Here is a 15,371-nt window from a genome sequence, read left to right as displayed (position 1 = left end):
TGAGGCACCCATATTACATCATCCAGTTGTGGGCGAAACGTTTAAATTGTCGACAGATGTATCTGATTACGGTATTGCTGCCGAAGTTTTCCAAGGAGAATTGGATCCGAGTAATGTAGAACACAGTACCATAGCTTTTGCTAGCCATAGCCTAAATAAGCACGAACTAAATTACACAGCTACCGAAAAAGAACTATTGGCGATTGTGTGGAGTATTCAAAGATTTCAAACACTAGTATGGCGATCAGAAATCCATATTGATACAGATCGTCAAGCTTTATCCTTTCTGATGAGTAGACGTTTACTACACAGTAGGTTGATGCACTGGATGCTATTCCTACAGGAATACGATATCAAGATACGATACGTAAAAGGTTCCAAAATATAAAGAGCTTCTGACTTAATTCTTCTTCTAGTATGGCTGCCGGAGTTACGACGATACCTTGACAACACAGACATTTATTGATGCCTTCGAGAAAGCCTAAGTATAACTCGGAAAGGAACGCAGCAACAGTACCTCTCCTGACGTATATACAAATACAGACATGTCATTCCATTTAATGACAACCACAACGTTACCTTTCGGTGCTACGTTAAATTAAGAGAAATGAGGTATTGACGTTCTGTCTGGTGTGCACGTACCTCTCTTTGACGGCGACGCTTTCCGTTCCGTTAACTCTGGTACGGAGAACGAGCTGGCTGAAAATAAAATCTAATGTCTGAGTTTGAAAAAGTAACGAAGAAACTAAATATTTTTCCCATGAAAATAACATAATGACGCTTTTCAGGCCATATACGTAAAGATGTCTCGCCTTTAGTCAAACTATGCAGCATATTGTGACGATTACAATTGTTCTGCTAACATCTATGCTCAGAAATTAGTTCAAGTAGACTAACGTCTTGTTATCTTTGCTCTTGCTTGTAAGGCAGAATGTAAATATTTTGATTTGAACACGTGCTCTAGTGCGTGTTTATTGTTTGACGGTGTGTTACAGTGCGTGTGTAACTGTGTGTTGTTGCAGATGTAGTCGAGAGGTTGTCCACCATGTCTTACAAGCGAGATTCGAATATATTTGCCGGTTGTCTTTTAGGAACTTTTAAAGGTAAGTCTACCCTTTGCTTAAAAGTTAAACGCCGGTGACTGCGGCTTAGAAATTGTTTTTCCGATAAATATGTTTTATAAAATAGTGATAACTAATTACCTTTCCAGTTCCATGTGGTTCATCTTTCATGACATTAGATGAGTGACAACAGGTTGTGAAGATTCTCCCCTCATTAACTGTATGTGGACCTCCCCCCCCCCCCCCCCCCCCCCCCCATAAGCATCAAGTATCCCCCTCCTGCTGGCGATTTCTTGCGACACGGACACACGTGTAATAGTGAGAAATAAGACCAATTAAATTCAATGACTCATAATATGGTGGCTTCGGCACCACAAATCTAATGATGTGTTTGTGTTGAATAAAAGGATGTTTCCGTTCTAGCCTAATTGTCTAAATCTATGACCTGTTACAACATCTTACTGACAAAGTTTTTTACCATTACTGAGCTATATAGGCCACGTGGTCTGCCACACTATGTTAATGATATTACAGCAAAATCTCGTATATCCGTAATCTATTTCTAGAGAGTCCTTTGTCAACCAGGCCTTATAGAGACCCCTTTGTCAACCAGTCCTTATACAGTTTACCCGAGTATAGCCCTCTAAACTTAGCAATGTAAATTTCGGTTATTACGTATGTTCATTGTTCACTACTTATGTTCATTGTTTTGCAGATGTAATCTGTATTGGCCATTTCTGCCTGTTATCTCCATTTTAACTCGATCCACGTGCCTCCTCTCCCAGAGTTACTTTGATGTTCCATGGATCATTTGTGCAATTAAATGTGATGGTGTGCAATGACTCAGTTTACATTCAGCTTACACTTTCGTATGTTATTATGGCTACAAGCTGGTTATTTACCAGTATTTTGTGTTAACACATACTTGAATTGTAACCGTATTTGTACTACAGACAAGTGTTGGATTGAGAATGAGATTTTCACTCTGCAGCGGAGTGTGCGCTTATATGAAACTTCCTGGCAGATTAAAACTGTGTGCCGGATCGAGACTCGAACTCGGGACCTTTGCCTTTTGCGGGCAAGTGCTCTACCAACTGAGCTACTGGAACGTAGGGGACGAGATACTGGCAGAAGTAAAGCCGGGAGGACGGTGCGTGAGTCGTGCTTGGGTAGCTCAGTTAGTAGAGCACTTGCCCGCAAAAGGCAAAGGTCCCGAGTTAGAGTCTCGGTCCGGCACACAGTTTTAATCTGCCAGGAAGTTTCAACTGTTGGATTCTTTGTTTTGTCCAATGAAATGATGTGGAAAATTTGAAAAATTGTTTAGGGACAAAGTAAAACTTATATTTAATTAACACATGAACTCATTTTACATACAGGCTATGCACACAGTATCATTGCCAATCAACAACCATAGAATATCATTTCACAGAGGTCTAATACACTCACCACCAAATGTCCTATGCCAGCTATACACACTGGAAAAATACTTTGTTCACATTTCTCCAACACTCTCGCTTGAACAAATGTTTCTCAGATAGGGAACACTACACATCACAGATTAGATCATAATGGTTCACCATCTTCTGAAACTTATCTTTATTGAGAGTCCTGTTCAGGAGATCTGATAACATTTCTTCTGTGCACAGATAATTGATGGTTATATTTTCCTGCTCCAGATGATCTCTGGTAAAGTGTCTGTTTATGTCAGTATGGTAGGTTCTCACACTGGTGACATTATTGTTGGCAAGCTTAACAGCTCCCACATTATCACAAAATATCAGAGTTGGTTTTATATATGTAAGAGATTTATTTCACCAATCAGTATTCTGATCCACAGAGCTTCTTGGCTAGTGGACAATAAAGCCATATATTCAGCTTCCACAATGCTCAAAGCAGCTTTTCTCTGTCTCTTGCATTACCTGAATATCAAGCCTCGCATTATTTAAAGCAGTTTCCAGTGATAGTGTCTGCTTTCCAGGTTACTTCTCCAGTCTGCATCACTGTACCCTTCTAAATTTGTGTGTCCCTTTTTTAGAATATTTCAGCTAGTAATCATTAGTTGCCCTTAAATATCTGAATATCCCATTGAGTGCCAGCCAGTGTTTTTTTCTTGTAACATTGCAAAACTTGCTTACAGCATTTGTGGCAAGTGGAATGTTTGGTCTGGAAGTGTGTGCTAAGTACAGTAGACTTCCTACAGCTTCCAGATAGAGTACACTTTCTTTACATTTCTTGCCCTCATCAGTTATTAACAGTTTAGCACCCTTTACCATTGAGGCTTACAATGTCCCACACCAAACTTTTGTAAGATTTTTCTAGTTGGTTGGTTGATATGGGGGAGAGCACCAGACTATGTCATCAGCCCAATTGCTCTAAAGAGGAAATGCCGCTTGGCCTGATGGGGTATTTTTACACAGAATAAGCAAAGGAAATTGCTCCCCTTCTTGCAGCAGTGTATCGTGTGTCTCTAGAAGAGCGTAGCATTCTAAAATATTGGAAAAGGGCACAGGTCATTTCCGTTTTCAAGAAGGGACAATGGACAGATGTGCAGAACTATAGACCTATATCTCTAACGTTGATCAGTTGTAGAATTTTGGAACAAGTATTATGTTAGAGTATAATGACTTTCTGGAGACTAGAAATCTACTCTGTAGGAATCAGCATGGGTTTCGAAAAAGATGATCGTGTGAAACCCAGCTCATGCTATTCGTCCACAAGACTCAAGACAACCATAGACGCGGGTTCCCAGGTAGATGCCATGTTTCTTGACTTCCACAAGGCATTTGATACAGTTCCCCACAGGTGTTTAATGAACAAAAGAAGAGCATATGGACTATCAGACAAATTGTGTGATTGGATTGAAGAGTTCCTAGATAACAGAAAGCAGCATGTCATTTTCAATGGAGAGAAGTCTTCTGAAGTAAGAGTGATTTCAGGTGTACCACAGGGGAGTGTCACAGGACTGTTGCTATTAACAATATATATAAACCAATTTAGTACTGGAGGGCAGTGTGGAGGGTAAAAATCGTAGAGGGAGACCAAGAGATGAATACACCAAGCAGATTCAGAAGGATGTAGGTTGCAGTAGGTACTGGGAGATGAAGCAGCTTGCACAGGATAGAGTAGCATGGAGAGAAGACCACAACAACATAAATGACTATGTGGATAACATCGGAAGTTCACTGAGACTATTTGCAAATGGTGATGTAGTATATGGAGAGGTTGTAACAATGGAAAATTGTACTGAAATGCAGGAGGATCTGCAACGAATTGATGCATGGTGCAGGGATTGGCAATTGAATCTCAATGTAGACAAGTGTAATGTGCTGCGAATACATAGAAAGAAAGATCCTTTATATCACTTAGCTACAATGTAGCAGGTCAGCAACTGGAAGCAGTTAATTCCATAAATTATCTGGGAGTAGGCATTAGGAGTGATTTAAAATGGAATGACCATATGAAATTAATCTTCGGTAAAGCAGATGCCAGGCTGAGATTCATTGGAAGAATCCTAATGAAATGCAGTCCAAAAACAAAGGAAGTAGGTTACAGTTCACTTGTTCGCCCACTGCTTGTATACTGCTCACCGGTGTGGGATTTGTACCAGATAGGGTTGATAGAAGAGATAGAGAAGATCCAACGGAGAGCAGCGCGCTTCATTACAGGTTCATGTAGTAATCGCGAAAGATGATAGATAAACTCCAGTAGAAGACTCTGCAAGAGAGACGCTCAGTAGTTTGGTACGGGCTTTTGCTAAAGTTACGAGAACATACCTTCACCGAGGAGTCCAGCAGTACATTGCTTCCTCCTATGTATATCTCACGAAGAGACTATGAGAATAAAATCAGAGAGATTAGAGCCTACACAGCGGCATACCGTCAATCATTCTTTCCACGAACAATACGAGACTGGAATAGAAGGGAGAATTGATAGAGGTATTCAAGGTACCCTCTGCCACACACCGTCAGGTGGCTTGTGGAGTATGGATGCGGATATAGATGGGGAAGGAAGTCGGCTGTGCCCTTTCAAAGGAACCATTTGCCGTAAGCAATTTAGGCAAATCATGGAAAGCTTGAATCAGGATGACTGGATGCGGGTTTGAACTGTCATCCTCGCGAATACGAGTTGATTGTGCTAACCACTGTTGTACCTAACTCGGTCAGTTTTCTTGTATACAGAGATTGATCAATCCATTATTCTTCCATGTTGATACTTCTTAGAATCTTGATGCCTAAGTATTGTCTAATTTCATCTAAGTCATGCATATTAAATTCTGACTGTAACCATTTTTTAAGGGTCCATTTTATTTTCGCTGTTGGCCACAAAAAAAAGAAAAAGAAAAAAAAAAAACATCTGCCCATATGGCCATGCTTGTAATATCTTCCTTGCATCTTTTATAATTTATACTTTGATCTGATTATGACTGTGGCAGGCCCAGTTTTACCAAAGTTTTATAGAAACATTTATTCCAGCAGTGGCCACTCTGCTTTAACCTGTACATGCCGTTTTCAAACACCAAACTTCCTTTTTCCCTTGATAAGGTCTTTTAACTTCATCAGGTGGGATCACATGTATTTCCTCTTCCAGCTTTCCATTCAGATGGGCTGTTTACACATCCATTTGATGAATTAATAGATTTTCTCTTACTGCAAGAGCTAAAACGCTTGTTAATGGTGAATATTTCACTACTGTGAGAAAGTCTCATGATAATGTATTCCTTTTCTCTGATAATATCTTGTAACTACCAATCTGGCCTCGAATTTTTGTGTTGCACTCTCAGGATTTTTGATATTCAGTTCCCATCCTGTTCTTAGTGGCTTTTTATCTTCAGGCATGTCAACCTATTCATATGTATCATTATCCAAAAATGACTGTAATTCCTTTTCCATTGCCTCTTTCCAACTTCGAGCATTGGCACTTGCCTGAAAGTTTCGGCAGCATACGTTTCATACTCTGGATGTCATTTTGGTTTTATTATGTGTGTAAAACACCTTAAACTGACTTCCACTATTGAATCTTCATCCTCAGTTTCACTCTCAGGTAGCATATCAGTTTGCTCTTCATCCTTATCTTCCTCTGTTTCAGTTTTCATCTCTTTTTAAACATTATCACACCTTATATTTGGTTGAATTTCTGTATTATTTTGACTGTTTTTCTTTATTTAATGTTCAGAATCCTCTAAAAATACTACATCTCTACTACTTATTATCTTCATATTCACAGGATTATGAAATCTGTATCCTTTGGAATTCTCACAGTATCCAACAAAAATATCTTTCTGCGATTTTGCACCCCGTTTACCTCTTAATGGTTTTGTAATTTGAGTCTTGGCTTCACATCGAAAGATTTTCAAGTGCCTTAGGTCCAATTTTTTCCAACTCCATACTGCATAAGGTGTCTGGTTTCTCACAGCTTTGGTAGATGATCTGTTAATTAAGTACTCTGCTGTTAATATGCCTCTGCCCAGAAACACATAGGTAGCTCAACATCACTTAGCATAATTCTTACCTTTTCTGCAATAATTCTATTTGCACATTCTGCAACTCCATTTTGAGAGGGACTGTAGTGAATGGTAGTCTCATGCCTGATACAAATATCATTCAGCTGTACCTTAAACTATCTGTTTATATATTCTGATCCATTGTCTGATTTAATAATTTTAATTTTTCCTTCCCATCTTTCTTTTGACCAGTTTGCAATAAACAGCAAATACATCACTCACTTGATCCTTAGTGCTTACAAAGTAAACATGAATGTATCTAGAACAATCGTCTGTGAATGTCAGGAAATAGTATTACCTCCTAAGGATTTATTCTCCGTATGTCCACAGAGATCTGTATGAATGAGTTGCAAGACTTGAGTAGATCTGATTTGACTACCCTGCTTCCCTTGCAAACATGCCTCACATTGTATGTTATTCTTTCCACAGTTTGGCATTTCAGTTGCCATATTCTCCAATAATGCCATACTTTGTCTATTCAGATGTCCAAATCTCCTATGCCACAAGAAACATTATACAGCATAAACAGGGTGATTTCCAGTTTCAGCTATATCTTGAACTGTATTTAATGTGTAAGTACAGTTTACATTAGTTACAGTAGCTACAATATCGTCACATGAGTCAATTATTTTGGCGCCTGCTATATCGAAGATAACCTTGTTACCCTTCTTTACTATTTCGCTTACTGACACCAAATTAGTTGCAATATTCTTCACATAATGTACATCATGAGCAGTAACAATTTGTTTTTCCCCATTCAGTAGTAAATTAAAGTCAACTTTTCCTGCAAGTTCACACTTTAACTTAGACCCCCTCAACTGTGGAAATTCTAATGTCAATCCTTGAATTGTACCATACAAAACTTGTGGAGTTTTAATAATATGCACAGATGCTCCTGAATTTAGAAATCATTCTACATGATTGTCGCTTGCTTCACTGAAAGAATAAAAAGCAGAAAGTGCCTTACTTGTATGGGTAGTTTTCCTCTCAGGACTATTAGAATTAAAATGCTTCTTTTCATTAATACTCAACCTTTTGTTACACTGTGAAGGAAAAGTTCCAATCTTCTGCCATCTGAAACATTGTATTGGTTTATTCTTCTTGTATTTAGAGTGTAAAGTTGACACTGTTTCTACCTTTGGATCATAAGAAACTGGCTCATTTTTCACATCTGCTGAATCTTTACCTTCACACTGTCTGCTGTAATGGGTATTCCTGAACTTTCCAAACCCATAATCATTGGTGAATATTTCTCTGGTAGTCCAGCTAACAATGAAGTGCCAAATCATTCTTTGCGGTTTCACAACCAGTGTTCCTCAGGTGATGTGAGATTGAAATTATTTTAGTCACATATTCATCCGCATTTTTGTACTTGTTTAATCTTGTAGTTATCAGCTCAGAAAGTAATCCTACTTTACTCGTTAAACTTCCATCGTCAAATGTATTTTTCAGTTTGTCCCAGTCCTCCTTTGCTGACATAGTCTTTTCTATGTGAACATAATTTACTGGCTCAATCAAAAGGATTAGTTTTGATTTCGCATTCCATTTCTTAGCAGAAAAACTTGATTTCATAGGTTTCAGTGTACCAATTACGACATTCCAAAGGTCATCCAATTGCAAATACGCCTCAACAGCAAATTTCCAAGTTGCATAATTCTCACGATCTATGAGCCACTCTATTTGCGGTGTTTGTGTTGTACTCATATTAACAGTCACTTTTATTCACTGTGCAGTCAATGGAACTTTTATATGAACTTCTGCACACTTTAGTGCAAAAACATGTCACCGTGAAATTTATTAACTCACTTTAATTCAGAGCTGGACCCATAACATGTTAGATTCTTTGTTTAGTGCAGCAAAGTGACGTGGAAAAAATGTTTAGGAACAAAATAACATTTATGTTTTATTAACACATGAACACATTTTACATATATGCTATGCATATGATCTCGTTGCCAGTCAGCAACCATATAACATCATTTCACAGAGGTCTAATGCACTGAGCACAAAGTGTCTTATGCTCAACTATACACACTGGAAAAAATAGTTTGTTCACATTTCTCCAAGAATAACTAATATTGAGTGTCGGCTGTTGATGATTGATGTCTATTGTCTATGTGTAATTGCAGTTGGTTGAAAGCTACAGTTAACATGAAGTGTCACTGCTTGTTATAACTTTTCAAACTCCAGAATGCTGTTTATTAATACATATAGTTACTTTGATGATACACTTTGTCCACAGTTTAAACAACACTCCCTCATTCTGACTTAAATGCATTGTTTAATAATAAGCAAGTGGTTTTATGTATGGTAGCATGATTCCAATAAATACATTAGGTTTATAAAACAAATCATACTTGAGTTTATTGATCAGTGATATATATGCTTAACGTTGATGTAATTTTGACAGATGATTTACAGGAATAAGGTAACATAGTGGAAACATTAAATAAGGGATTTTAGTGCCCTGCACGAGCTCCATAGGGGATGTTTGCCATCCTGTTGTCCCAAGATGTAAAGTTCATATGGCATGTGACGTCATACATGACAAACAGGAAGAGACTTTGTAATTAATGTCACACAAGTAGGAATTGTGGAATTTTGAGTTGTGGCAAATGAAAAATATGACACACCTCTTGTCGGTCTGGCTTCATTGATTACATGACATTGGGCTATTGCCTGGTTCTGGTGTTTGCAGTCTTATGACACCGGAGCTGACCACACATCTCAGTGACCAGCATCTGCTGTCTTGCTGTGACCTCAATGCAGTTATGGGCTCTGACTTCTGCTTCAAGGTCTCCTAAATTTTTTTCCCTGTTACAATCTCCTCTCTCCTGTGGAAAAAAAATTCACCCCCGAATTTTACTGGTATCACACTGTACATTATTTGACGGACTTCACTAGCAGTTATCTGCATTTTCTCACATTCACTTTTTACACTTTTTACTTTCAGTCCTGATAGCAGCAGTGTTATTTCACCGCATGGACTAGGAATAGCATCCTGTCAGCTAGTCGACCTTATATTTTCCCCACAAAGATTCACATCTCCCATATTCTCAGTTACTTTCATCATGTTACTCTAACTAAATCAAATATAATTCTCCAATACTGCACTAAGATGTTCCCCACATGTATACAAACAATATGACATGCTATCCGGCACTAACATTAAAACAAAAGGCATCCCTTGACCTCACAATTCTCTTTTCATTAATCTATATGCATACTACCCGGTTACTTTTAACACCATGATGTAGCAAATAATGAAATATATCTATAAGTTTACACTAGTATCCAAGAACTAAACAGCTTATCGTAATACATTAAAAAGGAGAATACATGTGCTGTGGGCTACATTTTACCTTAACTGAGGGGGAACAGGACTGACCTATGCAAACAGAATGGTTTGTGTACTGCCATATTGTGTAGTGATACTAGCCTGTATGAACTCTGTGGTTTGTGCACTGTTCTTTTGCTCCATATTCTTATACCTTAGTTATCCAGAATATTTTACTTGACAACAGTAAGAGATCTATGGTAACCTAGCTTTGGTCACAATTTCAAGACATCATGACTTGGGAATCTGTCTGAACTTTCTTCCGCTTTTCACCCTTTATTGATTCCTTAATTAATTCCTTTTGCTCTGAGAGATTTATCCAGTGGCTCTGCTTCAAGAACTCACTGATACCACTGACCCAGCCCTAGGAGCTGCAGCAGTTTCACCTGTGCTGTGCAAAAACCCCAACATTTTCCCAGCCACAGGCACTGTATCAGACGCACCTGTGCTGTACTTAATTCTTCCCTGATCAAAGGCTCTGTAACAGCCCCACATGTGTCATATACTAAAAAATCTCCTTAATTTCTTTACTGTCACCTCTCTTCCAACTTCTGATAGATTTTCACACTATGTCATTCCTTTATCTCTGTCAGCTATTGCTTGTAGATCTACCACTATTATGAGCATTGCTTCTTGAGGCACCTGCAGTGATTTAATTGACAACATTACAGCTTATGATGCATCTAGCATCCATGTGATACTTTAGCACTTTGGCTGTTTTCAAACAATGCCGCATGATGTGAAGACAATAAAAACCTAATCTAACAATACTATTGTGATGCATGATGTGAAGACAATAAAACCTAATCTAACAATACCATTGTGACTCTTTATTCCAGTTCTAACTAATTGACATTTTACCAAGGCTTAGACCTATCTTAACAACCTCGGAAGTACCTGTTAACTATTTGTTGTGGGTGTCACATTCTCCAGATTACATTTTCTGACATTCCTACCTTAGCCATGATCTTAAATCCTATGTTATGCCTATCTCTAATTACTGATATACTCTTATTGTCCTTTCTCATCCTAAAACCTCTACTTTATACAATTCCTTATTTACAGCAAAAATCCTTATGCCTCCTCTCGCTTATCCATATGAAATTACCGAAGTTTATGGGTACCCAAAGTTTTCCATGCCCGAGCCAGGCACACTGTCTTCACTGGTTGTTGTAGTGCCATATTTTATAGCAAACCCAAGATACTATGGGATATGCATAGGGCAGAGTGTCCAGGTAAATTGCGCTGAGTGCATGTAGCTGGATTTAATGATTCGACCCTCAGTTCCGTACTGAACTCTAAAGCATTTTCTAGCCCTGAAATCACATAAAAAGGTAAGGAAATGTCAAACCAGAGAATGTAGGGAACCCCACGAGGGAAAGTAAAAAGGTTCGTGTTGCTGCTTACATATCTTGCTGTCCCTGTTGAATCACTACTTGTAGTCTTCTGCCATCAGTATGCTGCATATTTTCTTGTTTGTTGTTGGTTCATCAGACTCCAAACCATCTCAGTTTTGACATCAAATATAGATGGTAGAATACAGAATTGTCCATATTGGACAACAAAATGTACCAGGGCAGGGATAGCTGCAACAAGTAAACTGAAGTTAACATGAGCAGTTCTTACTTGTCAGGATGGGCGCAAGTCTTCCTGTGGCCATAGATGGTTTCGGAGACATGGGAGATGTTTGAGGAAAGTGGCAGACAGCTCACTGGTGGACACATGCAGTCTTTTACCCAATCATTCAACTTGAGTCGTCCATGAACATGAACAAGTCTTTAATGATTCAGTCCGGCTTGTACAGCCACTCAAGCGCATTTCCATCTTCGTGTAATATTCCATGCTGAGCGGCAGGAGTAGTAAGACCAGTGGCACAGAGAGGTGAGCTACTTACCGAGTGGAGTATCAGCTTGGTGTGCTGTGTCAGTGACAGTGATGCAGATACCGCACGAGTCTTCATGTGGCTGCAGTGCAGAGCTAAGCCAGCCAGCAGCATCATCATCTGTCTTTAAAGCAGGCCACAATGTCCGAGGGGGATGGCGATGGTGTTGGCCAAGGTTGATATGTGGACTCACAACTGGAGAGCAGGGCACTGATGACCTTAGGAGTTAAGTCCCATAAGATTTCACACACATTTGAACAAATTTGAACTGGAGAGCAGGAGCAGGTGGCTGGTGGAGTGTTGGCCATCCAGGCTGGGCAGACAGGTGGCGGTTAATGGTTTGCAACCTTAATGTGATTGAGTTACAGCGATGGCACTGACAGAGGCAGACTTTGCGTCACTTACGGCCCAGCTGGCTGGACATTGATGAGCTGGTTCAGCCGTGGGTAAATACTGTTCCTTCTTACTGATTCCACGGCAGTCCGGAGTTCCCTTGTAATATTCTATTGTCTTAGCTGTACGTGTATACATGTTGAAAACTTTGTGCAATTGTCTGGAATTAAAAAAAAAACCAAATTGGGCCAAGTAGTCAATAAATTAAAAATTTTATGAAATTACGTCTTTGTTTCTCTGGATGTTCTTGAAAACTACTGCAGATACATGTCTGGGACATGTTTTATTAGATTCACCAGACCAATAACAACAAAATAAATGGACATCGTGCTTTACTTTAACCTCGTGCAGTTTTGCGATGGCTTCATATTAGCGAAGTTGTTAAATTTCAGGCAAAATCTTTTATTAGCTGTAACTCCGTAACTAAACATTTGCAGACCTATGTTAGTATGAATTTTTTTCTTTGGTTTTACTTTTAGAATAACATATTAAAATATTTGCGTATCTTCATGAATCACCTTGTATGTGTCTCCACATGTTGTCCTCATGTCACCATATCTGTGATGAAGAAATCTTCATCACTTCCATTGCTTTTTGCAATTTAGTCTGCCAAAACACTTTAATTTCACAGAAAACTGATCATACATGGTGTATTGACCATCACCTGCCTCCACACATGATGTCTATGTTTTAAAGTCTCATGCAAGGTGTCATACCCCACAAAGTGAACTTTTAAATCAAACAATGGAAAATCTAGGATGGACTGTAACAACATTCTGAAAAGGAAAGTTGCTACTTACCATATAGTGGAGATGCTGAGTTGCAGGTAGGCACAACAATTGCCTACCTGCAACTCAGCATCTCTGCTACATGGTGAGTAGCAACTTTCCTTTTCATAAAATGAACTTTTACAAGTAACACAAACACTTTCCTCACATTGATATTCAACAGTAGAGAGTTCCACCACAAGCAACACATTTGCTTCAAAATGCCGTCCTGTTACATGTTACATTTTGGATCTGCCACATCATATAAGATGTTACATGCCACATCATTATTATGTTAAGGATCAAAACCAACACCAAGTACTGAATGTTCAGGTGACCTGAACAAATGATTTATTGACAGTATGCCATAAGAGGTATACCAGACTGTAGAAATTCTACAAGTATGTATAACTATGAAAGGAAGAAAAGACACTCAAGATGCAAAATCAGGATGAAAACAAGGAGAAGAGAAGTATTCAAGGGTTATTGATAGTAACATTAAAGAATACAGCTAAATAATGAGTTGTTGGCAAACAACAGCCTGGAGATGGCAGATAAAATTAAAAATAAAAAACGAAATATTACCAGATACCAATGAAAATCAGAAATAAACGAAGGAAAAAACAGAAGCAATTGGTGCGAAAATAAAATAGGTGGATGCTAAGTGATGGAATGATAATGAAAAATATAAACAGATTGGTCATATAATTAATTTATTCACCAAGGTATCCTTATAGAACTTTGGGCTGCTGTACGTATTCTAAGGAATGGAAGAGAGCAACAAACTTGGAACCAAACTGCAAACTTTAAAGTATTGATACTAAAACCAAACTGCTTGTTTTCTCATGTTTCAATGACCACATAAAACAATCCTTCCCTTATCTGTGTGAATTTGACACTTTGCCAACATGCATAATGTGCATACAGTGAAAGAAAAGTTCCTTGATCTGCATATGCCCTGTTTTTTACAGTAACTACTTGGTCCACTTAGCTAGACATATCGATGATAAATAAAACTCAAAGGGGAGGTGTTCTGCATTTAGTTGGAGCTCAGTGCTTCAATGAGATTGAAGGTGTAATGTCTTCACAACATCTCTTACCATAATTTGCGATATGGCCAATTACTATAGTGGTTGAGATTTGTCAGTCAAAACAAATGCCATTAGTAGTCTCTGTGAATACATAATTTCACAACTGCGAGTGCCCCAGGCCACCAATTTCACAAAGGCCACCACTTGATGCCACAGCATGGCTGCTGTCCATCTCAGGCACCTTAAGAAAGTGCTGACTCAAATAACTTTACCTGGCAGTAACTGTTGGGACACTGCTTCTTTGCAGGTGCAGACAGCAAAGTACATGATTCCCAGGCATAGCGGATCTCCAACAGACTTCTGTCATTTCTCAGTATGCTCTTGTAGGAGTTTAAAAATAATGTTAGTGCTGCATTAACGAATGTGGACGCGGGCAGTATAGTAATCATTGGGTTTGGAAAGTACTTTACCGAGCAAGGTGGCACAGTGGTTAATGCATTCAAGAGGATGATGGTTCAAACATTCATTTGACTATCCTGATTTAGATTTTCAGTGATTTCCCTAAATTTCTGCAGGCAAATGCCAGGATGGTTCCGTTGAAAGGGCATGTCCGAATTCCTTCCCTGTCCTTCTATAATCCGATGGGACTGATGCCCTCACTGTTTGGTCCCTTCCCCCCAAATTCACCAACCAACCAAAGTGCTTGTTTTGAGTATGAAGAGGTGCTAATGTTAAGTGAATTATTCTAGTCTGTTGGCAAAGCTGGTTAAATATTTGTGTATGAGAATTGAGGTCCATTGTCTGAATTTAATATCTGTTCTAATCCTTCATTTGCAAAGATGGTGGACTATCTGGTAATGGTCGTGACCTGTGTGACTGCCCACTCACCATGTTTGAAAAATCTAACTGATTCAACTGCAGTCAGATACATGGACTTGAGGAGTGCTCTCACAAAATTAATGGTGACATGATCCCATGACTCAGGGGATGTGAGCCGTGGGGTGAACATAAAGAAAAGTGTTGAGAAATTTTTAGCATATGAGCAGCTTGTGTGAGTCTGTTCTTTTTTTCCATGCGGTGAGAGACTGGGCCAGTACACGTGTAGGCAACAAGGCTCTTGATTTGTGTGACCCTCAATGATCCAATGCAGAAAGTCCAAGATATGCAGTATTAAAGAGTCTGCGACAACAACATATTTATCATCCTTTGTGTCATTAATAAATAGAACTCCTTCATCAGTGACAATGCGAGAAATAAGCTCCTAATATTGAATTCATTGGGGCATGTATTTCTCAAGTACATCAGTACCTGTGCTAATATTGTTTCACAATTGGTGACATACTTCCTTAACTAATTTGAAACATACTTCGTCTTTTCTGCCATTTGATGGCTGCAGCTGT

The 15,371-nt window shown here is 38.8% G+C and overlaps 1 protein-coding gene across 2 annotated transcripts in view; it reads left to right on the top strand.

Annotated features, from left to right (window-relative positions):
- The first annotated feature begins 648 nt into the window (after positions 1-648).
- LOC124788910 (WD repeat-containing protein 74) overlaps positions 649-15,371 on the top strand; it is a 102,647-nt gene continuing 87,924 nt past the window's right edge. Inside the window, exons 1-2 of one of the 2 annotated variants that reach the window (XM_047256209.1) lie at positions 649-681; positions 1,023-1,103. In XM_047256209.1, coding sequence (XP_047112165.1) covers positions 1,046-1,103 — 58 coding nt within the window. In that variant the 5' untranslated portion in view covers positions 649-681; positions 1,023-1,045. Of the gene's footprint in view, positions 682-903; positions 934-1,022; positions 1,104-15,371 lie in introns of those variants that run through there. The other variant, XM_047256202.1, reaches the window with a different exon arrangement.

This window comes from Schistocerca piceifrons, chromosome 1 (assembly GCF_021461385.2).
Source record: "Schistocerca piceifrons isolate TAMUIC-IGC-003096 chromosome 1, iqSchPice1.1, whole genome shotgun sequence".
NCBI classification, from domain to species: Eukaryota; Metazoa; Arthropoda; class Insecta; order Orthoptera; family Acrididae; genus Schistocerca; species Schistocerca piceifrons.
The sequence above is the reverse complement of the archived record's forward strand: the minus strand, read 5'-3'. Positions and strand labels throughout refer to the sequence as shown.